This window comes from Cervus canadensis, chromosome 5, assembly GCF_019320065.1.
Source record: "Cervus canadensis isolate Bull #8, Minnesota chromosome 5, ASM1932006v1, whole genome shotgun sequence".
Taxonomy (NCBI): domain Eukaryota; kingdom Metazoa; phylum Chordata; class Mammalia; order Artiodactyla; family Cervidae; genus Cervus; species Cervus canadensis.
The window spans coordinates 32,923,049-32,948,730 of NC_057390.1; the positions used below are offsets into that span (position 1 = coordinate 32,923,049).

Genomic DNA, 25,682 nt, shown 5'->3' on the forward strand with positions numbered 1-25,682 from the left:
AAATTACCTCTGAAGATGCCCCCAAAATTAAGTTTCAAAACTGCTTGAGACAATGCAGCAGCATTTGAAAAAAATGTCATTGCTTCTTAATGATTATATTTTGCATACTATTTATTTTGGTATTTAAATTCAAATATTAGTAAGCTCAGTCTTGGTGTTCAGTTATCATACATTATTTCTGTCATTAAAAATCATGAGTAGATGAAAGATGCAGAACCTGGTGGTGGTTAAAAGTCACTATAATAAAATGAGGGACTCCCCTGGCAGTCCAGTGGTTGACAGCCTGCCTTCCAAAGCAGGGAATGCTGGTTCAATCTTTGATCAGGAAACTAGGATTCCACATCCCATGGGACAGTAAGCCTGCCCACAGCATCTACAGAGAAGCCCACGTGCTGCAACAAAGCTCCTAAGTGTCACAACTAAGACCTGACTCAGTCAAACAATATATTTTTTTAAAAGGATGAAAAATCCAAGTTTGAATATATTTCATAAAATAAGCCTAGGACAAAATCTAATCAATGTTCAATTATCTTTGGCCATCATTAAAACCACACTCCAAGATGGTATTAACTTTTATATCAGCAATGCATAATTTAAACAGGAAAGATTTATATAAAAATTATTGGTTGCATGTTAAAGGAAAAAAATAATGCTTTTTGTGTGTGTGATGAAATGTAGCTCAAATAACAGAAAGATGTTCTATATGAAATTAATAATTTCATCTTGATGCCAAAGTCATATAGAAAAATTTGCCTTGAGTATTAGGCAGCAAAAGGGAATTACCCAAGTCTGTTTTTTCAAAAGATCATCTTAATATTTCTCAAAGTTATCTACCCAAAGATCTACCCAAAGAAGCCCACCAAATTTCCAGGTGTTTATGCAAAGCATCATGTAATGTATTAAAATATAAATAGAGTAAACTTTTGATAGTGTATGGAATCTTTCCATCATTTAATAAAGTTTCATATGTAATTTAAGTGACTGTTGAGTTTGTTCCATTTTGTAATTTCTAGATATACTTGGAAATTTCACTTATATTAGTTCACTTGGGCTGTTATACCACAGATTAGTAGATTAAACAACAGATATTAATTTTTTCACAGTTCTGGAGGCTAGAAGTTCCAGATTTATGTGCCATTGGCTGCTTTCAGGTGAGAGCTCTCTTCCTAGCTTGTAGAGAACCACCTTACTGTTGTGTCCTCATTTGGCCATTCTTCTGTAGTTTGCCAGTGGAGAAAGAGAATGGTAGGGTGTCTCTTCCTCTTCTTATTGGGGCACCAATCCTATCAGAGCTGGGACCCATACTTACGCTTTCATTTATCTTTAATTACCATCCCAAAGGCCTTATCTCCAAACACCGTCACACTGGGAGTTAGAGCCTCAACATGTGAATTCTAAGGGTACAAGTCTAAAACAACATCACACAACTAAGTGACTTACTGTTCACCAACCATAGGACTTGATTAAGAATGTTTTAAATTAGAAGTAGAACCAAGTAAGTTGTTTGTATGTGAATAAACTTTGGAAAAACTATATATATATATATATATATATATATATTTAATTCTTCAATCTGATAATGTGGTGTATTATATTGACTTCAGACTTTACTACAAAGCTATAGTCATCAAAACTACATGGTACTGGCACAAAAACAGACACATGGATCAATGAAACAGGACAGAAACCCCAAAAATAAGCCCACATACTTATGGTCACCTATTCTATGACACAGAAGGCAAGAATATACAATGGAGAAAAGACAGTCTCTTCAACAAATAGTGCTGAGAAAACTGGAAGCTATATGCAAAATAATGAAATTAAAACATTTTCTACATTGTATACAAAAATAAACTCAAATAGGTTAAAGATCTAAATGTAAGACTGGATAATATAATTTTCCCAGACAAAAACATTGGAAGAATGCTCTTTGACACAAATAGCAATAGTACTTTTGAGGGTTCATCTCTTAAAGCAAGGAAAACAAAAGCAAAAACAAACAAATGGGACCTAACTAAACCCCCTAAACTAAACTAAAAACTGCACAACAAAGGAAACCATGGGCAAAACAATGACAATACCAAATGGGAGAAAATATTTGCAAATGACATGACAGATAAGAGATTTAATATCTACCATATATAACAACTCATATAAACTTGACATTAAAAAAAGAAAAGATTAAAAGTGTGCAGAAGTCAATAGAAACTTTTCCAAAGAAGAAATGCAGATGGTAAACAAGCACATAAAAAGAGGCTCAATATCACTAATTACCAGGGAAATGCAAAACAAATCACAATAAGTTATCATCTCACACATGTCAGAAGAGCTGTTATCAAAAAAGAAAACACATGATGAATGCTGGTGAGTATGTGGAGAAAAGGGAATGCTTATAAACTGTTGGTGGGAATGTAAACTGGTGCAGCCATTGTGGAAAATAGCATGCAGATTTATCAAAAAACTAAAAATAGAACTATCATATGATGTAGCAGCTCCACAGCAGGAAATAAATTAAAAGAAAAAAAAAAAACACACTAATTGGAAAGGATGCATGCACCCCAATGTTCACAGCAGCATTATTTACAGTTGCCAAGGTAATCCAAGTGTCCATCAACAGATGAATGGATAAAGAAGCTGTGGCATATTTACATATATATACCACATATACATATATATACATACATATATATCTATAATGGAATACTACTCAGTCATAAAAGAATGAAATATCGCCATTTGTAGCAACATAGACAGACTGGGAGGACATTATGTTAAATGAGATAAGTCAGACAGAGAAAGACAAATATTATATGATATTACTTTTATGTGAAATGTAGATTCACAGATAACAGAGAATAAACTACTGGCTATCCTTGGGGAGAGGAAAGGGAAAATGGGCAATATAGGGATATGGGAAAAAAGACATTATGGGATTATATAAAATTAGGTGTTTGAAACTTTTGAAAATTGTAAAGTACAACAGAATTTAAAGAACCTTTCATTCAATAGCAAAGTAAATGTTAACTTTTAAAGAACAATCAGAAGATTTGTATTTCTATTATACTCACATCCCTATCGGAGATGGGATATGAACATTAATTCCATTTGCAACAGTGAATAAATCATGCTTACCAATTATATTTATATAATTTAACTAAAAATCATAAGGCAGGCAGAAGTTAAGCCAAAATCCAAGCTACCTAATTTATAACTGTTAATGAGAATAATCTGCAATTGTGCCACAAATTTTCAACAAGGTTGGGCTATAGAATTAAATGGAATTCAACTTAATCAGAATGGTTGGAAGAAAGAAAGATGGTGAATGATCTTATTCATAAGGGTTACTCACATTGGAGAGTACTATTATTCCCATAAGTAACAGTTTACTCCTCTCAATTAGAAAATTTTAAGAGACTTTTCAACAGTCTCTTTGCTTAGAAAGAAAAAAGGAAGGAGTGAACTTTTTAGCTGGAAGGATTGAAAAGAAGGAGTTGGATAATATATATCCTTAATTATTTTTAAATAATGCATTAATAAGTAAGATGGATTGGTCCTAAAACAGAAGTCAGTATTGAAAAAGAAGAACTACATAGAGCAAAATACGATGCCAGAGGAAAAACTCCTTGACTTTATATAACTAAGAAAGTAACTGCTCAAGTCCACCTTTATTAACAAATGGCTTTAAAAATAATTTTAATAATAACATTTCAAAGCTAGAGACAGAGGGCTATGAATTTCATTCTTTCCCATAAGAGGCCATTATATTAACTCAGAAATTAAACATTTCCATGAAAATCCTCTGCAGAAAAATAACCTGATGATGGGATTATCATTTATTTTCAGCACAGTCTAGAAACTTAGCAAATGGCAAACTTATCACCCCTGTGAGTCTGATAACTGCATGGACTTTCAGTAATTTAAGACAAAGGATAGCACAGTTTAATGGAGGTTTTTATCACATAGAACTATGAATTTCTATACAACACACATATGGTATGTGTATTTGGAAGAAAATCAAGAGATATCACCACAAAAGTCAATGTCCCATCATTTGAAAATTCTTACAAGATGTACAAGATGTGTGGAGCAGCAGTGGCATGTTTGGCCCAGAAAGTGTCAGATTAGGCTTTTGAGGCCTTCTACTTCTGTTTCTTTGCACCAAAGCCCACACTTGGATAAAGTAGTTATTGCTTTGGAGTTTTCACCTAGAAAACCTTAAATCAGCAACTTCATGGAGCTATCTCCAAATATATACATATTGGTGTCTATAAGCCATTCTGTGCAGTTCTCAGACTTTCAATATTACTATCTTGGTAAAGCCAGCTGCTGGTCTTATGACTTCTGTCACTGACATATCGTCATGCCTTGGGAGTAATCAAAATACTAAATATAACATCAGGCCCCTGATGCTCTTGCAATGCAATCACTTTATTTAGCTAATTGTTGTAGATAGGGTCTGACCCTTTGCCCCCCAGGCTTCTCTGTCCATAGAATGAATTCTCCAGGCAAGAATACTGGAGTGAGTAGCCATTCCCTTCTCTAGGGGATCTTTCTCACCTAGGGATTGAACCTGGGTCTCCTGCATTGCAGGTGGATTCTTTACCATTTGAGCCACCAGGAAAGCCCTAGGGTATTTAGTAATTATGGAGAAGGCAATGGCACCCCACTCCAGTACTCTTGCCTGGAAAATCCCATGGATGTAGGAGCCTGTTTTTCATTTGTTCCAAGTTGTGAAAATTATTCGAATTTAATTTCTGATTACAGAATACTTTCTTTTAGAAGGCTAAAATAAAGTTCCTAAATATCTTTTATGAAAAAAAAAACTTACTTTGAATTAAGTTATTTTACAGACACTCCATATATTTTGAAGCAGTTTTTACACAGTGATACCTACCATAGTGTCTCTTAATGAGCTTCTTCTAATGTGTCACATAAATACTGAGAACTCCTGTTTACACATCTATTATTAACTGTATCTAGGTGTCCATGCACTGAAACATTAGTAGGGTTCCAACACAAACTCAGTAATTATTCTCTTTTTAGTTTCTTTGTTTCAGCTACTTGTGTATTATTGTGCAAACCTATTTTGTCACCTCACTGATTAACCTACAAGGACCATAATTCCCAGAAAATTGTATTGCTTGCAGATGAAAATAAATTTCAGAAAGGAGTGTATTTGGGTGAAACAGAGAAAGTACAGGATACTATAATCATCTCATCTTCTCTTTATTTTTCCCCTCAATGTCTTTTTCTACCTATTGGTTCCAGGCTCTGGTTTTAACCAAGAAATTTCCTTTCCTTATCTTTTTTTTCCCCTTCCACAGCCAACCACAAGTAATGATTATACTCAAAAACTCCTTTTCTTCCTCTCATTAAAGTTTTAATTTATATCAGATGGTCTAGCTGGATTCAAATATAAAACTGCCTTTATTGAACCACTAGCTCTACTAGTTAGTACCAACTTATTCTCAATCTAGTTAAATTTTCTTTGCCTTAGCTTCCTCAAACTTCAGAGAAGTGGCTTGTTATAATTAAGAAATAAAATACTACCTTAAATAAAGTACTTAATATAGGGGTTTCCACATATAGTAAGCACTAAGTAATATTAGCTATTTAATTGTCCTTTCATATAAAGATAACTTCAACCTTATAGATCTATGATGATTTTTATGAGAGAACATTTGTATAGAACATATCACTCAAAATATATTCTAGCAATGATGATGATACTTCATTCTTTAAAAAAAAAAACTGTCACAGAGTTTTAGCACATTCATAATGTCAAACTGTCTTAACAATTGAATAACATAGTTCTTAATTTGTATTCTGAAAGCTTGAAAGTCAAAAAGAAAACATGCCAACTCTTCTCTTATGACACTATTTAAAAGCATTTCTGAGACTTTAGAATGATGCTAAGAAGCGTGAGACTATAGACTTTAATGAAATTATAAACACAGACTCAGTTGACATGGCAATGCAGTCAGGAATAAAGGTGAGTCTGTTTCTACCACGGTTAGCACTGTATTTCAACACGTCTCTAACTGGCTTAACCAGAGTCTATCTGTAGTAATTAAAAATATATGTCTTGTATTTCTGTACTCTTCACTTTTATATATAGGGTGTGTGTGTGTGTGTGTGTGTGTGTGTGTGTGTGTGTGCAGGAATAAAGGTGAGTCTGTTTCTACCACGGTTAGCACTGTATTTCAACACGTCTCTAACTGGCTTAACCAGAGTCTATCTGTAGTAATTAAAAATATATGTCTTGTATTTCTGTACTCTTCACTTTTATATATAGGGTGTGTGTGTGTGTGTGTGTGTGTGTGTGCAGGAATAAAGGTGAGTCTGTTTCTACCACGGTTAGCACTGTATTTCAACACGTCTCTAACTGGCTTAACCAGAGTCTATCTGTAGTAATTAAAAATATATGTCTTGTATTTCTGTACTCTTCACTTTTATATATAGGGTGTGTGTGTGTGTGTGTGTGTGTGTGTGTGTGTGTGTGCAGGAATAAAGGTGAGTCTGTTTCTACCACGGTTAGCACTGTATTTCAACACGTCTCTAACTGGCTTAACCAGAGTCTATCTGTAGTAATTAAAAATATACGTCTTGTATTTCTGTACTCTTCACTTTTATATATAGGGTGTGTGTGTGGGTGTGTGTGTGTGTGTGTGTGTGTGTGTGTGTGTGTGTGTGTGTGTGTGTGTGTGCTCAGTCAGGTCTGACTCTTTGCAAACCCATGGACTATAGCTCACAAGGCTCCGGGTTTCAAGGAATTTTCCAGGCAAGAATACTGAAGTGGGTTGTCATTTCCTACTCCAAAGGATCTTCCTGACCCAGGGATCAAACCATCATCTCTTGTGTCTCCTGCATTGGCAGGCATATTCTTTACCACTGCACCACCTGGGAAGCCCTATATATAAGGTTATCATGTAATATTTTTGTGAAAAATCAAGCTCACTATCAACAATATTATTTGTTGTTCAGTCACTCAGTAATGTCTAAATGAGTCTAAACACCTCAATTTGTAGTTAAGAAAATGAGACTTACAGAGATTAAAAAAAAAAAATCTGACAAAGAGAAAACATAGAGAAACTATTCAGAAACAACAACTGTGATTAATGTTGGTGCTACCAGGGTTTCTCCTTTTCCTTGGATACACTGGGGATGGGCTTAACTGGGTTTTCAATCTATGTTTGTCTTTCCTCTGTCTTGTTGTTGTTCAGTCGCTCAGTCATGTCCAACTCTGCAACCCCATGGACTGCAGCACACCAGGCTTCCCTGTCCTTCACCAACTCCCGGGGATTGCTCAAACTCATGTCCATCAAGTCAGTGATGCCATCCAACCATCTCATCCTCTGTCATCCCCTTCTCCTCCTGCCTTCAATCTTTCCCAGCATCAGGGCCTTTTCTAATGAGTCAGCTCTTCACATCAGGTGGCCAAAGTATTGGAGTTTCAGCTTTAGCATCAGTCCTTCCAGTGAATATTTAGGATTGATTTCCTTTATCATTGACTGGTTTGATCTCCTTGTAGTCCAAGGAACTCTCAAGAGTTTTCTCCAACACCACAGTTCAAAAGCATCAATTCTTCAGTTCTCAGCCTTCTTTATGGTCCAGCTCTCACATCCATACATGACTACTGGAAAAACCATAGCTTTGACTATGTGGATCTTTGTTAGCAAAGTAATGTCTCTGTTTTTTAATATGCTGTCTAGGTTTGTCATAGCTTTTCTCTCCTGTATACTCTTAAAAGATAATTTTGTTCATTCATAGCAGGTGTTTCATTCTAATCATTACTGATACTTTGGGTAAGATAATTCTGTGCTTCATTTAAGAGGAAGGAGGGGCTGTCACATGTTGTAAGATATTGAGAAGCATCCCTGGATTTCTGCCTACTAGATGCCAGGTACAGCTCTCAAAACCAATTGTGATAACCAAAACTGTCTCCAGATATCTCATTCGCTGGAGAACAAAATAACCCCAAAAAGCCACTTATTTATGGATTAGTTTCAAACAGTCCCCAACTTAGCCTTACTGCTTTATTTCATGTCCTAACTTATTTCAATATGGTCTTCTCTGATACCATTTTAAGCTCAAGCTGAGTTTTAAGAAAATTTTAGTAATAATATCCTCAAAAATTCCCTATATTAAAAATATTTTTTAAAGTCTCTACCTCTAACATGAACAATATAATAATGATCAAGAAAATCACATTTAGTTGTTAAAATAATTAAAATAGTATAGACATTGACAGATGGCCCACAAGGTTTACTACTGAAAATAATAGCTTAAAGTGTCAACAGATTTGGTGGTCTTGGTCATATTGTTATACTGTGGAGGTAGTGGGGGAATAAGAGATATTCTTTATAGTTATCTGGAAATTACACATGGTTTTGGCAGTGGCCAGAACTTAATGATGCAACAGATACTAGATAAACCTTGTCACAAAAAGGTAAGATGCATTTGTCATCGTCCAGACAGGATAACAGACACCATTCTAAAGATTTCCAGAGAAAGGTGTTTAATATAGCTAATTGACAACAAAGTACTGGAAGGACTATGATAGGCCTTTTCAACATTTTATAAAATCAGGGCTTCTGGGTAATCAATTATTTGACTAGACTACTATGTCCCTTGTCAAAGAGCCCAAGATTATAGTTATTTTGTTCTAAAATAAAGTATGTGTCCAGGAGAAAAGATGTAAAGTATATTGTTCATTGAATTTATTTTATGACATTTGATAAGTCCTTGGATGTGGTGCTGTCACGAGTATCTGTGGCAGAAAAAGGCAAATTCATAAAAATCCATAAAAATCAGTGTCTATACCAGTAAGAAAAAATTACCATCCTTTTTAGGATCTAAGGAATTTGATACAATAAGTTGCCTTCTAATACTTGACTGGTTCCTCCTGAAACTGCTGACATATTGGTAGCTCATGACTGTTTTCTGCCATTGGTAGGATGGATCCTCTGCGGTGGCAAGAAAATAGATTAGCTCAAAGAGGGGAAGCCCATGTTTTTTTAGTGCAGAATAATCTCTTTATCCCCACTGCCATAAAATTGTATAGATGAATTCATTGAGCAATAACCTTGGTGTTTAAGAAAGAGGCTAACCAAATCAATGGACATGAGTAAACTCCAGTGATGGTGATGGACAGTGAGGCCTGGTGTGCTGCAGTCCATGGGGTCGCAAAGAGTTGGACATGACTGAGCAACTGAAATGAACTGAACTGATACAAACAGAGTAGGCCATCTTGTCTATTGCCTTTTGAGACCCTACTCACTAATGGTACTGCCTAAATTTGGATGACACACAGATATCTTATATTTTATGCCTATTGTGAAATATTTATCCATGCATTTCTCCAAAATTCTTTGACATCTTTTAATAATGTTCTGTTCTTTACATATTTTTTACCACACAGCCAAACCTTAAGCAACTCTCCAAATTTAATATATGCCTGTTAACTCTGAAAATCTTTTAATCAAAGCAAAGTGAACAAGACACATTGGTTGAATTTCTGCCCACTTGAAGGATTTTGTTTCATAATCTTTCAAGGTTATCTAAAACCACTGTGGTAATGAGAAAATAATGACCTTACACATTACATCAGACCTTGGAAAACCATATGTAAACTACGTCCAAGTATCTTCTTCCTTAGTGCTACAGTTATAGGGAATGTAGTATGAAGCCATAGACACGTATTAAGAGAAATAAATCAAGGTAGCAGGAATGGGTGCCTTAGAACTCTATTATTTCTGTTTATGCAATTCACAGTGTATTCATCACTAGTACAACAATTTAATATGTAATTCTTCCATTTGTTTAGGGATTCTGATAATGCACATTTGATTTTTACAGCTTGTCTGATACAATAACATCAGGTTTAAGGTGCAACACCTGGAATACATAGTCCTTGATGTTTTGTAGTAAAGCATTTCATTTTTGTGAAGACCCAAGGGCGAGTTCTCAAAACATAAATAGTATCTTGGGACATGGCTTTCTTAAAATGCCTTACGGTTGGCACTGTGATTATACTTCAGGGCTTGCTAATGGCTCCATAAATCATTCTTGTCTACTACAAATTCTTTGGGCCATTGAAATCACCGTATCTCAAAACCCAAGGAACAGAAAAGTTTGTATGTAGCCTGAATCTGTTGCAGAGCACTGGTTTGCTTTGATCCTCATTTAAACTGGCAGTTCAATAGATAACTTGGAACATGATACTCAAATGGGTAAACACTGCCTCCCAAACAAAAAAGGAAGACAATGGTACCAAGTAATGTGTGTATAAGTATGTGTGTTGGGGGTGGGAATACATAGCAGTAAAAGATGTATTAACTTTTCTCTTTTAATGAAATATTCTGACAAGCCTTAGACCATTGGAATATAACAATTCACAGAGAGTAACTGGAAATTTATAGAATTCTTCTTCAAGGGGATATAGCGTCCATTCATTAAATAACACTAGATATGTAAAGGAGCTGCTCTTTGGCAAATGACATCCAGGTCAGATTCAGAGTTTTCCTGACTATACAGCCATGTAACATTTTATTAGATGCCCATCTATTTCATTTCTATGATCATATAGATACCATCAACAAGCTCTATATATGAAAACACTTATTTACTGTTCCAGCTCTGCTCTCATTAGAATAATTATGCCCACCTCTTCGCCTCTACCAGTCCAAGATTCCACTATGCCATTTGAAACTGGGCACATTTCCTATCATCAGATGTGCAGAGGACAGTCAACACAATGATACTGGTGCTCCACTCAGAGATGCATTTTATAATGTTAGATTGAAAGCAGAGAGTCTAGGTATTCTTAGGGTATATCTTTGTGGTGGTGGAGTTAAACATTCTTATATCCTTATAATCATCCATTTAATACTAGAAAGTTTCTGTTATTTTAGTGTCAATAAATATAGGACAATTCTGGATCCAAGGAACTGAGTTACTCTAGTAAACACATTATTTCTGGATTTGTGTAAAAACACCAATATCAACAAATTTAGCCTAATTGAATGTGACATCCTGTCTTTCTTGGTCTATATCAGGGGTTGGCAAACTTCTTGAACACAATGATAAATATAGTAGGCTTAATGGCCCTGAGGTTTAGGTTATAACCACTCAATTCTGCCACGGTAGCACAAAAGCAGCCATTGACATATATACACAATGATTACATGGTTGTATTGCAATAAATCTTTATTTATAAATATAGATGGGCATACATAATTCCACTTTCCGACCCCTGATCTTAAACCCTAAAAACTTACTCACTACTACATTTACCAGCTTTTTACTGAAATAACATAGCAATTAAAAATATTTAGGGCTATCAGTTATCTCCTTCTGGTTCAGACTCTACATTTGCCCCCCTGGATCAAATGTGATGGAATATTACTCTAAGTCTGAGACTGGGTCAGTGAGATGCAGTAAAAGGGTTGGGTTGGGGGGTAATCTCTTCCCTTTGAACGATGACTCTATAGCTGATGTCATTATAGGGTCTTCAAGCAAAACAATGCCAGTGTCCTCCTGACAGAGGAGGGCTTCTGGAGACTCAAGAAGATTTGGATGAGTTTCTGTAATTTGAGTCTTCATATAAGCCCTCATCACAGTTCTCAGGGTCCCATTTCTTTACCATCAATTTTCCAATTTTCAATAAGAGCAGTAAGTTCATGAATCAACTTACATTTTAATTTCCCCTCATGTAAAGTCTAATTTGGGGTTTGAAGTTTAGTTGCTACATTATTATATTGAGATAAGATATATTTGTATCATAATCATAGGAAGTTAGTGATTTTCATTCTGTAATTTGTGCTGAAATTTTGAAGTCTGTGCTTGTCCTTTTCCCCTTAAACTTATATTGTTAGAAATTGCTAGCAAGCCTGTGTTATTGTATTTCCCACTAAAAAAGTCAACTGAAGCAAGCAGAAGTGACTAATGAATTAAATAATTAAAGTTACCACATACATTTACATTATCCCATTTTCCTCTGGCAATGACAATATTATCACTTCCAAGCCTAGTCAAGTCAGGAAATCCACCACCGACTGCCACCTTTAAAGATCAATTTTCTGTGACTACTTTTTATAGTAAGTGAAGCATCAGAGTCTTCTTGACAAAAAAAAGAAAATAATAAAGATTTCTAAATATTCCAGAGTAGAATTTAGTACAGTGAACTAACTATAAATCTAAATCTGTCATAAACAAGTGAAGAAATAAAGAAAAGAGAGGCTAGTTCTTGAGAAATGAAATTTTGAGAAAAGAAGGTCATTTCAACCCTTGGACTGGAACCAACAAACCTGAACTGACTACAGTGTGACTGAAGTTACAGCACAGCCAGTGCAAACTGCCAGAGTGGTGCTGAGCAGCAAGTTTTCGAATCCTGAAGTGAAACTCCTGCTGAAGCAAAAAGACAGACTATTCTTTTTTTTCCGTTTGACCATGTCTCACCTTAAGAAATTCCAGAGTAGACCAGCTGACAATGGATTTGAGAATGTAGTCTGCAGTCTTCCAGTCCCTGTAATACAAAGCAGAGAACAAGTAAGTGAAAGAGGGGCTGTAGTCAGTGATAACTATCTCACAGATATGTAGATAGTCAAGTAACTAGGATCATCTAGACATAAGCATCACATGTATGTTTTAGTGGAACAGACAAGTTTCCTGGAAGGTCAACAGATCATCATTCAGAGGTTCTGCCTTAACAAACAGAAAGATGGCAATTCTGTGTGATGGAGGAGATCATGCATAAAGACAAGCAGTGCTAAAAAATGTTGTTGTCTCCAACAGAAAATTACCTGATAAAGAGGACATAAAGAGGTTTAAACAAAGACCTGGAGAAGTAAAATAATTTCTATGGGGAATAATTCATGAATTATTTATTTTTTACATATATAGTAAAGGAATATTTTTGATCATAATTTATAAATTTATTGACTTGTGAACAAATATAAGCATGCAAAAACCCTGTAATCAATTTATAACTTTTTTCCTAACACTAAGCTCTGCGATGTGAGTGTATAGAGGGGAAGATATCTTACAATGTCTTAATTAGATTGCATCTGTTTGAATTAACCTCTTCATGGCACTACTTGTAAGTGAAAACAGCCATCTCTCCCCATGCGGGAACATTTGTGAGGATGTTATTGACTACATCATCAAATTCCCATAAGGAGGAGAAAGTATAGATCAAGAGCATTTCAACACAGTGAAAAGGTGATGAAAAACTTTTAAAAATATAGCAGTAATACTAAATTCCAAACTGTCACATCATTACCTGAGTTGAAGTTTATCTGACAATATATTATTTCTAAAAAGTTAATTCTAGTTAAGCGCTGAAAAGGGAATTAAAAATCTATGAGATTAAAAATTATATCCAGTATTTACTGCTTGATACTTGGAAGCCTCCATCCTTTATTTTCCTTCTGGTTGCACCTTTTAACAAGGCCATCCCCATGGGTAGGAAGCTATTTATGTGATATAAAAGCAAGGCAATGTTCCCTACACCAATATGTGGTCCACAATAGAACTTCGTTTATATTAAGCTCTGAAATATGTGTCAGAATTATAAACTTCTCAAAATTCATCATTATTTTGATTATGTTTCCATATATATATGTATAGATTTATAGTTATTTTTTAAAATAATCAGAATTCTAGAATGAAAATATCATGTCATAAAATTCTTTAAAACATATATTTACTTTATACATACCAGTATTAGTGTGTTTTAAGGCAGGCCAAGATACAGGAGATGGGATCAAAAAGATTACAATTTGAGTAATTTGAAAACCACATTTAACTTTTGTTTCTTTCAGAGCTTGGGATATACCTTAACTTGAAGTTCAAAGTAAATAATTTTTTTGAGGTTAATTAGAAGTTAATGGGAGGTAAGAAAGGGATATTGGCCCATGTGGATCATAGTTTTATCACTAATTACTCAATATTTTGGCGTTATTTTTTATAGACATGTGATCCACTGAATGACCCATCCAAATATGGTGACAAAAAGAGTAACACAAATAATTGCTACTGACTCAGCACGATGCTTCTAGCCCTTAAGGCAGGGGGGGAGATTAATAACAGAAAACATACAGCTTTAATGAATTTATGTTCTTCTGTGGTTCTCAGAATTACTCAAATGAACACTTGCTTTCCAACACCTCTTTGAAATAGCATATAGAAGCAGTTACATACAAGACACAATACCATTACTTTCCAGGAAAATTATACCAGTCAAGGACTGCATCAAAACATTACAGAAACGGATAACAGCTAATAGTCAAGAGAACTAGCTTCTGCCAGTAAACTTGAAAAATTCATTTAATCTTTATGGGTTTATGTGTTCTCATATGTAAGAGGAGATGGTCATATTTATTTCATCTGCCTCATTAGGTATGCTGAGAATCAAATGATTAGCATGACAGCTATAAAGTTCTTGAGAAATTTCCAAGGTTGAGGATAAAGGTTAGGATGGTATGGTACAGTCAGGACATAATGGACCTGTCATCCAAGACTCAAGTTTGCTTCAGTGTAAAGAAGACTGCAGAAGTTATGAGTCATACCTAGGCGAGCACAATAAGAACGTTCATGGAAAGCACTTTAAAAAACAACCACGCACCCCAAGACTAGTAATATTTCTTTTTTTTAGTGATGAACTCTGACAAATAAAATTATAGCTAATTACCCAGTGGCCTTTGTTTACTCCAAAGGCAGAACAGAATGAGCAATAATAGCACTGTGTGGAGTAATTACTAAGAATATTAAAGAGGTATGAATGGCTTGGCTCATAGCCTAACAAAAATTTGATCAAGGAATATGAAGGAAAATATTCCCTCAGAGCCCACTTAAAACCATTTACCTAAAATCAAGGAAATAAATATCTGCTTATTGTGATTTGGGAGACAGGAAAGGATTATAAAATAACCTTGATACCAGAGTAAATAAAATTTCAAATATGATATAACTTCTTTTCAATGATCTTTTAAATAGGAACTTATTTTAGCCTAAAGTTATGTAAATATTTATGATGATTTCCATGAAATTGTAATCACTTGATCTATAAATACAGGTTCTGTTATGAAAAAAGGAAAAAGAGTGATTGTTACATTTTCCATCATATTTTGGATGGTTGAGCATTGCCAGGGAAAACCCAAGTATTGTTAGTAAAACTGTTTGTTGTAGGGGTAAAAAAGTCATGTGTAACTGGAAAACTAAATAAATGGTATTTGTGATTGGATGAATGATATAAATATTTTAGATTTCATTGGTGAAGAAGGCACATGAGGTAGACATACGAGCATATACAATATTTTTAAAGCAAGAGACAATTTTATTTTGTTGCCTATAGATTTCAGATAATATGATAATAGATTAAAAGAGAAAAATTTACTTTTGGAGCCTTTGGTGGAGAAGAATTCAGAGGAATAATTTTAGCTAGGAATAAACTGCAATAAATTTTTCCAGAGAATGAGAATTTAAAAATGTTAGTATTTAGAAATGGGGTCCTGACAATTTACCGACACTTTGTGAGCTAGAAAATATAATGAAAGAGAATAGAAAAATGATATCAATGTTTTTCAGTTGCACATCATAACAGAAATGGGAAACACAGGGACAGGGTTGAGTTGGAGAAATATTAAGAACATATTGAGGTTTAGCTTTCAGCAAGTTTTAATAATATTAAATATGTGTTGGAATATGTGCCATGTTCAGACACATCTTGGTCTGAAGCATTTTGCATACTGATGCCAAAGGATACTTACTTAAATTTTTTTTTTCCCCAGTGGGGTTTTTTTTTTTTTTCCAGTGGGTTTTAAAGTTTTTATTTCAGTTTATTTTTTTTACCTTAAAAAATAGATTTAGTAGACAAAATCAACTACTTATTTTACATTTTAGAATATTCTAACTGGAGATATCAGTGAAACTTGCAGAATAAGATTCCAAAAATCTAGCACTCCATAGATATAACAAATAAACTGGCAAAAACTGTTGGAATAAAATTTTTTGGAATTCTAGAAACTAAGGAAAATCTTATAGCAACCACAGGAATGCATAATCAAGAAAAACTAGCTGAAAAGAAAAAAAGAAAAAAAAAACTGGCTAGATCTCAATAAGAATAAAGAGTTTTGTGGTATTTAACATATACTGGTCCCCTCCCTCTTTCCAGCTCAGTGATTGCTTTGAAGATAACAACCACATTTCAGGTACAGGTACATGTACCTAAATTTGAAGAATGAACCTCATTTGCAAAGAGTAGTGCTTGTGTGTTTTGCTTATATAGTGACTTCATAGAAGATGTCTGAAGGGCTTGTCTTGGTCTATCTCAGAACACATCCACTGATGAGGCAGATACTCAGGAGGTATTTGTTTAAAACATTTACAGGCAAATGAATTAGTCTAGTACTACCTGAGGCAATGGAACACTGTTCAGGAAAAACAAAATAACCAAAATGATTGTCAGGAAAGCTGAGTAATGAGATGCCTTTGGAAATACGAGTTTTGAAAAGCTCCAACATATCCGTTGGAAACTAGAAATTCATGAACACATGTACACATGCACATTCTCAAAAAAGACCTGAAAATGCCCTAAGTTCTTACCTATGGCTTATACTTAGAATTTGTGCAAACATGAAGTGGAAGTGAGTTGTAAACCATCCAACTGTGTGTAGAAGGTATGTCCCAGAGTCTGTCTTCAAAGACTTGAAGATACGTTTTGAACCCAGGTATTTAAGGAAATCTATGCCAACCCCTAACTGAACACAAGATAAAGGAACAAAGACTTGAGCAGCCACATACAACAAATAATGCAGACATTACAAATCAGTTCAATAAAGTTGCTAAACATACCCTGGAGATGAGAGAGAATCTTTTTATCCAATATTCTATATTATAATTTTCAAATTGTCCAGTTTTCAACAAAAGTTATGAAAAATGTAAATAAACAATAAACCATGGCATACATGCAGGAAAATATAAGCAATTAACAGAAATTGTCTGAGGAAGCACCAACACTGGACTTACTAGATTAAGACTTTAAATCAATTATTTTAAGTATGCTCAAAAGCTAAAGAAAAACATATGCAACAAAAGGAAACCAAAAGAAAATTGTCTTATCAAATAGTTAATCCATAAACAGGCAGAATTTACAAAAAAGAATCAAACTAAAATTCTTGAAGCAAAAACTGCAGCAAGTGAAATGAAAAAAAAAAAATCACTATAGGGTTTTCAAAGCAGATTTGAGCAGGCAGAAGAAAGAATAAAAGAAAACATAAGAAAGGTCAACTGAGAATTGATCAGATAATAGAAATAAACAAGAAGGATGCAAAATAAAGATTGAGTCTTATGTGACACCATCAAATGTACCAACATACACATACTGTGAATCCAAGTAGGTTAGGAGAGAAAGAAAAGAACATAAAGAGTATTTATATAATAATGGCCCCAAACTACCTAAATTTGATTAGAAAAATTAACCTATACATTCAAAAACTTCAGTAAATTCCAAGTAGGATAAACTCAAAGAGATCCATAGCAGATACATTATAATGACACTTTAGAAAGACATGGACAGGGAATCTTAGAGGTCCTTCAAGAGAATCAACTTGTCAAATATGAGACTCTCATTAAGAATTGCTGCCAACTTCTCATCAGAACTTATAAGTGCAGAATGCAGTGGAATGTTACATTCTAGGTGCTCTAAAACAGACAAAATTCTTAGCCAAGAATTCTACACACAGAAAAACTACTTCAAAATTGAAGCAGAAATTAAGATGTCTCAATAAAATAAAAGCTATGACAGATTGTCACCATTAGGCCTGCCCTATAAGAAATTTTGGGCTTCCCAAATGGCCTCAGTTCAGTTCAGTTGCTCAGTCATGTCTGACTTTTAGTGACCCTGTGGACTGCAACATCCCAGGCTTCCCTGTCCTTCACCATCTCCCAGAGCCTGCTCAAACTCATGTCCATTGAGTCAGTGATGCCATCCAACCATCTCATCCTCTATCATCCTCTTCTCCTCCTGTCTTCAATCTTTCCCAGCATCAGGGTTTTCCCAATGAGTAAGTTCTGTACATCTGGTGGCCAAAGTATTGGAGTTTCAGCTTTGGCATCAGTCCTTCCAATGAATATTCAGGACTGGCTTTCTTTAGGATTGACTGGTTTGATCTCCTTGCTGTCCAAGGGACTCTCAGGAGTTTTCTCCAACACCACAATTCAAGAGCATCAATTCTTCATTGCTCAGCTTTCTTTATGGTCCAACTCTCACATCATCCACACATGACTGCTGGAAAAACCATAGTTTTGACTACACAGACCTTTGTCAACAAAGTAATGTCTCTGTTTTTTAATATGTTGTCTAGGTTTGCCATCACTTTTCTTCCAAACAGGAAGTGTCTTTTAATTTCATGGCGCAGTCACCATCTGCAGTGATTTTGGAGCCCGATAGAATCCACTCGCCAAGCAGGAGACATGGAATCAATCCCTGGATTGGGAAGATTCCCTGGATGAAGAAATGGCAACCCACTCCAGTATTCTTGCCTGGAAGTTCCCATGGACAGAAGAGCTTGGTGGGCTACAGTCCATGGGGTTGCCAACCGTCAGACGTGACTAAGTGACTTAGCAAAGCACAACACGTCAAGTTAACAGCTTGTCAAATTTGGTAAAAGAAGGTTCCTTCTCCCAATTTGTCAACTACCAGTGGCTCCTTTGTTAAAAACAAATCACTAATTTTAAGGTAGTTAAGTAGCTCAAATAGTAAAGAGTCTGCCTGTAATGTGGGTGACCTAGGTTTGATCCCTGTGTTGGGAAGATCAACTGGAGAAGGACATGGCAATGCACTCCTGCATTCTTGTCTGGAGAATTCCATGGATAGAGGAGCCTGGTGGGCTCTAGTCCTTGGGGTTGCAAAAAGCTGGACATGACTGAGCGACTACTACTTTCACTGTTACTTTTCAAATTATTCATATCTATTCTTACAGTTTATTTTGGGGTGTTTTTTAAAGAGATATTTTCAAAGAGATATTTTTAATATGCTTTACAAGCTTACTATATTTAGTTATATATTTATTTTGAGTTATCCTTTCATGTATTCTTGCATGACATTGTTCTCATAGTTCTTGATTGTGTCCCATGCTGGACATTGTCAGCAATTTTGTTTTCTCACATTGTCTTTTTCCACTGTGACAGCATTTCATTTCATCCTCTCAAATTTCTCATTCTATCTTCCATGTTTTATATCTCTGCTGCAGAATTTATAACTTTTCCAATTGTGTCTTCCAATTGCTAGTTCCCCACTTAGTTGTCACTTGTTGCTGTTCAGTCGCTCAGGCATGTCCAACTCTTCGAGACCTCATGGATTGCAGCACACCAGGCTTCCCTGTCTAACACCATCCCCTAGAGCTTGCTCAAACTCATGCCCATTGAGTCAATAATGCCATCAACCATCACATCTTCTATCACCCCCTTCTTCTCCTGCCTTCAATCTTTGCCAGCATCAGGGTCTTTTCTAATCAGTGAGCTCTTCGCATCAGGTAGCCAAAGTATCGGAGCTTCAACTTCAGCATCAATCCTTCCAGTGTATTTTCAGGATTGATATCCTTTAGGATTTGATCTCCTTGCAATCCAAGGGACTCTCAAGAGTCTTTCTCCAATACCACAGTTCAAAAGCATCAATTCTTGGGCACTCAGCTTTTTTTATGGTTCAACTTTCACATCCATACATGACTACTGGAGAAAGCACAGCTTTGAATAGATGGACCTTTGTCAGCAAAGTAATGTCTCCACTTTTTAATATGCTGCCTAGGTTTGTTATAGCTTTCTTTCCAAGGAGTCAACGTTTTTTAATTTCATGGCTGAAGTCACCACTGGCAGTGATTTTGGAGCCCAAGGAAATATAGTGTGTCACTGTTTCCATTGTTTCCACATATATTTGTCATGAAGAGATGGGGCAAGATGCCATGATCCTCATTTTCTGAATGTTGAGTTTTAAGTCAGCTTTTCCACTCTCTTCTTTCACTTTCATCAAAAGGCTCCTTAGTTCCTCTTTGCTTTCTGTCATAAGGGTGGTGCCATCTGCATGTCTGAGTTTATTGATATTTCTCCCAGCAATCTTGATTCCAGCTTGTGCTCCATCCAGCCCAGCATTTTGTGTGATATACTCTGCTGCTGCTGCTGCTAAGTCGCTTCATTCGTGTCTGACTCTGTGCAACCCCATAGACTGCAGCCCACCAGGTTCCCCCGTCCCTGGGATTCTCCAGGCAAGAACATTGGAGTTGGTTGCCATTTCCTTCTCCAATGCATGAAAGTGAAAAGTGAAAATGAAGTTGCTCAGTCCTGTCCAACTCTTAGTGACCCCATGGACTGCAGCCTACCAGGCTCCTCCATCCATGGGATTTTCCAGGCAAGAGTACTGGAGTGGGTTGCCGTTTCCTTCTCCAGTGATATACTCTACATATAAGTTAAATAAGCAGGGTGACAATACACAGCCTTCACGTACTCCTTTCCCAATTTGGAACCAGTCCGGTGTTCCATGTCTGGTTCTAACTGTTGCTTCTTGACCTGCATATAGATTTCTCAGGAGGCAGGTAAGGTGGTCTGGTATTCCCATCTCTTGAAGAATTTTCCAAAGTTTGTTTTGATCCACACAGTCAAAGGCTCTGTCATAGTCAATGAAGCAGAAGTAGATGCTTTTTGGAATTCTCTTGCTTTTTCTATGATACAGTGGATGTGGGCAATTTGATCTCTGGTTACTCTGTCATTTCTAAATCCAGCTTGAACATCTGGAAGTTCTCACTTTACATACTGTTGAAACCTCGCTTGTAGAATTTTGAGCATTACTTTGCTAGTGGGTTAAATAAGTGCAATTGTGTGACAATTCTAACAATTTTTGGCATTGTCCTTCTTTGGGATTGGAATGAAAACTGACCTTTTCTACTTTTGTGTTCACTGCTGACTTTTCCAATTTGCTGGCATATTGAGTGCAGCACTTTCACAGCATCATCTTTTAGGATTTGAAATAGCTCAGCTGAAATTCCATCACCTCCACTAGCTTTGTTTGTGGTGATGCTTCCAATGGCCCACTTGAGGTCACACTCCAGTATGTCTGGTTCGAGTGCTCACATCATCATAGTTATCTGGGTCATTAAAATCTTTTTTGAATAATTCTGTGTATTCTTGCCACCTCATCTTAACATCTTCCACATCTGTTAGGTCCATATCATTTCTGTCCTTTAATATGCCCATCTTTGCATGAAATGTTCCCTTGTTATCTCCAATTTTCTTGAAGAGATCTCTATTCTTTCCCATACTACTGTTTTCTATTGTTGTCACTAGTTGACCATTATTCTTCCTACTTTCTTTCAATTTCAAAAACTATATCATATTCATTTTAAAAATAAATTCCCTCATTTTCTTTCATGCAACCCTGTTATTGTTAGATTACTTTTATTCTTCATTTTATATGTTTGAATATTTTAAACAATGTCTTTTGGGCTTCCCAGGTGGTGCTACTCTTTGAACATTTTAAGCATACATTTTAATGTCATAAGACAGCTTTCCTCTATATTTCTTGAAAAGAGCACGTGTGCATATTTTTTGAGGAGCTAATTTTCACATTTGTTAAATCTGCAAACATTCTATTTTTTGAAGTGAAAGTGGAAATTTTTTCCATTAAAATGCATAGTTCACCATGTTAACTGGAATTCTCAGAATATCTAAATAAAAGGAAGGTTTTATTTTATTTTTTTCAATTCACTTGCCTTAAAGAATTTTTTTCTTTTTTCTTCTTAGAGGCCTTTGCTGCCACTTACTCCTTGAAAAATATACTAAACTTCACATAAAGAGAGGACTTTAAAAATAAGCATTTTCCTAAATTACTTGAAAACTTTGTATTTCCTATTGTCATTTTCATATCATACTTCCCTTGAATATCCCTTTCAGATGTGTTCTATGAAAATGAACCAACATAAAAACACACATGGAAGGTCAATCCAACCCCTCTTCTTTAGGTATAAATGTCATATTATAAAAATGTCTGCAAGTTCCTTTTCCAGCTTATTATAAATGATAGATTTCTGGCCCCACAATTATATAAACTTACATGTTTACCAGTACTGCATGATAATATTTACTTTTCCATACCCTTGTTGTCATTCTGTTGAATTCTCTAGAACCAACACAGTTTTTTAAAAATATTTTCTATAAAACAGAAGAATAGAGTATGCTTTTCCATTAATTAAGGTCTTCTGATATATTTCTATTTACAGTTTCAAGCCTTCTTCCATCTAGCTTCAAAGCTGTATTAAAATTGGAGATAATGCTTTATCACCATTCTAATTTTATGAATAAAAAATTAAAGGCCATAGGAATCATTGCTGGAGGAGAGACTCAGAGAATTTCTGATATATCTTTCAAGACTTACACCGTCAAATATGGTACTAATTTGACTTTTTAATTTTCCAGTCCCTATTACTTTAGGTTTTCTCTGTGAATAAGAATTTCAAAGATGGAGATAAATCACTCTACATTTCCCCTCTTATTATCTATGTAACAACCTATGCAGCCACCTTTAAATCAGTTATCTAAGAAAATATCTTGGATTAATTCTGATCTGTTTTGCTTCACTGTTAGACCCTTTCTTTTATTACAACCTTTTGCTTTGAATTCATGTCCCTAATCAGTGGCACCTCTGTACCTTAAAGTTATCTCTGCTTTGAGGCCTTTGCTATCCTTTATCCATACAAACTGCATTAAACAGATAAAAGTGAAGATATTCCTAAATGAATGTTCTTAAATGTGCCAGCTCTGGTGGCTCTGTGGGAGAGGAAACAGTACAAAGTACCATTAGTCAGTATGAGAAACCGAACTGAATTAACAGCTGGCTTAATGAAACACTCATTTTAAAAGCTAGTATACTGCACATCCAAATGTGACCAGAATCCCATGATACCATGAAAGTCAACACTTCTGAATAGTTACCTTGAGTTAAAGAAGTCCTAATGGCTTCCCTGGTGGCTCAGATGGTAAAGAATCTGCCTGAAATGCAGGAAACCTGGGTTCGATCCCTGCAGGGGAAGATCCCCTGGAGAAGAGAATGGCATCCCACTCCAGTATTCTTGCCTGGAAAATCCCATGGACAGAGGAGGCTGGTGGTCTGCAGTCCACGGGATTGCAAGGAGTTGGATGTGATTGAGTGACTAACATTTCATTTCATTTCAATGGTTAGGTTATTTCAAGGAATCTCAGTAAGTTAAAATAAGTTTTTTTGTTAACCCAGGGAATCTGGAGGAAATACAAAGCCATTCCAAATAAAGCTATCTTCTAGTAGGAAAGTTTTGTATTTGATGATTAATATAAGGGTAAATGGGGCTTCCCTGGTAGCTCAGCTGGTAAAGAATCTGCCTGCCATGAAGGAGACCCTGGTTTTATTCCTGGTTTGGGAAGATCCCCTGGGGAAGGGATTGGCTACCCACTCCAGTATTTATGGGCTTCCCTGGTGGCTCAGACGGTAAAGAATCCACCTGCAATGCAGAGACCTGGGTTAGATCCCTGGGTTGGGAGGATCCCTGGAGGAGGGCATGACAACGCATTCCAGTATTCTTGCCTGGAGAGTCCTCATGACAGAGGAGTCTGGCAGGCTAGAGTTCATGGGGTTGAAAAGAGTTGGACATGACTGAGTGACTAAGCACACACACCCACACACATAAGGGAAAATACTTGTAGCTTCTCTCCGTGTGTGGAAAGTTTTTCCTTCACTGGGAGGAAAATTACTCACACAAAGAATATTTTCATTGAATTCACGACTCATTCTATTTCAGGTATTTTGCTAATCAATTATAAATGCTGTCTTGAATAATCCCACAAAATACTATGCTGCTGCTGCTGCTAAGTCTGCTTCAGTTATGTCCGACTCTGTGTGACCCCATAGATGGCAGCAAACGACGCCCCTCTGTCCCTGGGATTCTCCAGGCAAGAATACTGAAGTGGGTTGCCATTTTCTTTCCCAATGCATGCAGGCATGCATGGTAAGTTGCTTCAGTTGTGTCCAACTCTGTGCAACCCCACAGACAGCAGCCCACCAGGCTCCTCTGTCCATAGGATTCAGGAGTTATTCATTCCCATTTTGCAGATGGGGAAATTATACCACAGTGAGAAAAATATAGCTTGTCAAAACTGCATAGCTAGAGTTCACTATAGGATAAAAGAACACATGGTAAAATTTTAATATCAGTATCTAGGTGGTGGGTGTTTGGATATTTGGTATAACTTTTTTACTTCTATATTTTCATTAAAAATGCTCGGGAAAATATTGCACAGCTGATAATTAAAAGCCTGTGAATTTCAATCAGGACTGATTCCTTCTAAAAATAAATTCTCTTCTTCACCAATGCTCACTAGTTTTGTAGGGATATTACTACAAGACAACGTCTGTCATATTATGGAAAGAATATGCAATTCACAAATAGAAGAGCTAAGTTTAAGTTCAGCTCTTCCCATCTTTATTATTAAGCTGTTCTTGATTATTAATATGTAAAGCCAAACACAGTGCTTTTAAGCTTTTACTGTAGTAATGTTTGTGAACTACTGTAATAATTATGTTTGAGTACCATAAAAACAAAATCATAGGACAAAAATGATGGTGAGAAAGTGTTTGTTTCTTAGTGTTATTACTATTTAATGAGCACAAGACTATCAAAGTGGATAATTAACAATTGTTTTTTTTTTCCCCAGTGGGACCTTGTAGGTCTTATTTCTAACGGTGGGAAAAAGAAAACTTTGGGATTTGAAAGCTCGGGGAAAAAGACAAAAGTCTCAATTAAGGAGGTCGGGAAACTAGGGGAAAAGAAGTGATGATTAGGGAGCTCAATCTGAGAAAAGATAGAATTCTTCCATCTGGACTCTGTTTTAGAAAATTAATTTGCGGACACTGCTGCTAAGTCACGTCAGCCGTGTCCAACTCTGTGCGATCCTATAGACAGCAACCCACCAGGCTCCTGTCCCTGGGATTCTCCAGGCAAGAATACTGGAGTGGTCTGCCATTTCCTCCTCCACTGCATGAAAGTGAAAAGTGAAAGTGAAGTCTCTCAGTTGTGTCCGACTCTTCGCAACCCCATAGACTGTAGCCTACCAGGCTCCTCTGTCCATGGGATTTCCCAGGCAAGAGTACTGGAGTGGGCTGCCATTGCCTTCTCCATTGCAGACACTGGAAAGGGTCATTCTGAACACTGAACTAATGGATGCCCTGTGGACATCCTTTATAGTGGAGAAATGCAAGAACAGTCTCAGGTAGGCATAAAGCTTGGACTCAATTGTAATGTGATACACATAGAACAGTGACTTTGGAAAATTAACATTGATTCAAACTTTCCACAAGCACTCAAGAACATGTTGAGTTTAACCTAGTACCTCACACTAATTGGCAGGCAGTCATAAACTCTAGATTATTCAGAAAAATCAGGAGAGGTTGAAAATACAGAAAATCTTCTATAAGAATGGCAAAGGTTGCTCTTGGAAAACTTTGATGATTCTTGCCTCAGTCAGTTTTGTTGGCATCAGCAATATCAAATGAGGAGTCTTGAAGGTTAGAGAAGCTTCTCCCTTCATAGAAAGTGCTGTTCTATAACCTCTACCTGTAAGCTCTATGTTAGAAAGCTGAAAATTTAACTCACATTATTTTTACC

The 25,682-nt window shown here is 36.0% G+C and overlaps 1 protein-coding gene across 1 annotated transcript in view; it reads right to left on the reverse strand.

The window, feature by feature from the left end:
* LOC122442467 overlaps positions 1-25,682 on the reverse strand; it is a 174,440-nt gene that overhangs the window by 20,044 nt on the left and 128,714 nt on the right. Inside the window, exon 4 of the mRNA XM_043470340.1 lies at positions 12,460-12,526. Within this exon, the coding sequence (XP_043326275.1) occupies positions 12,460-12,526 (67 nt within the window). The remainder of the gene's footprint in view (positions 1-12,459; positions 12,527-25,682) is intronic.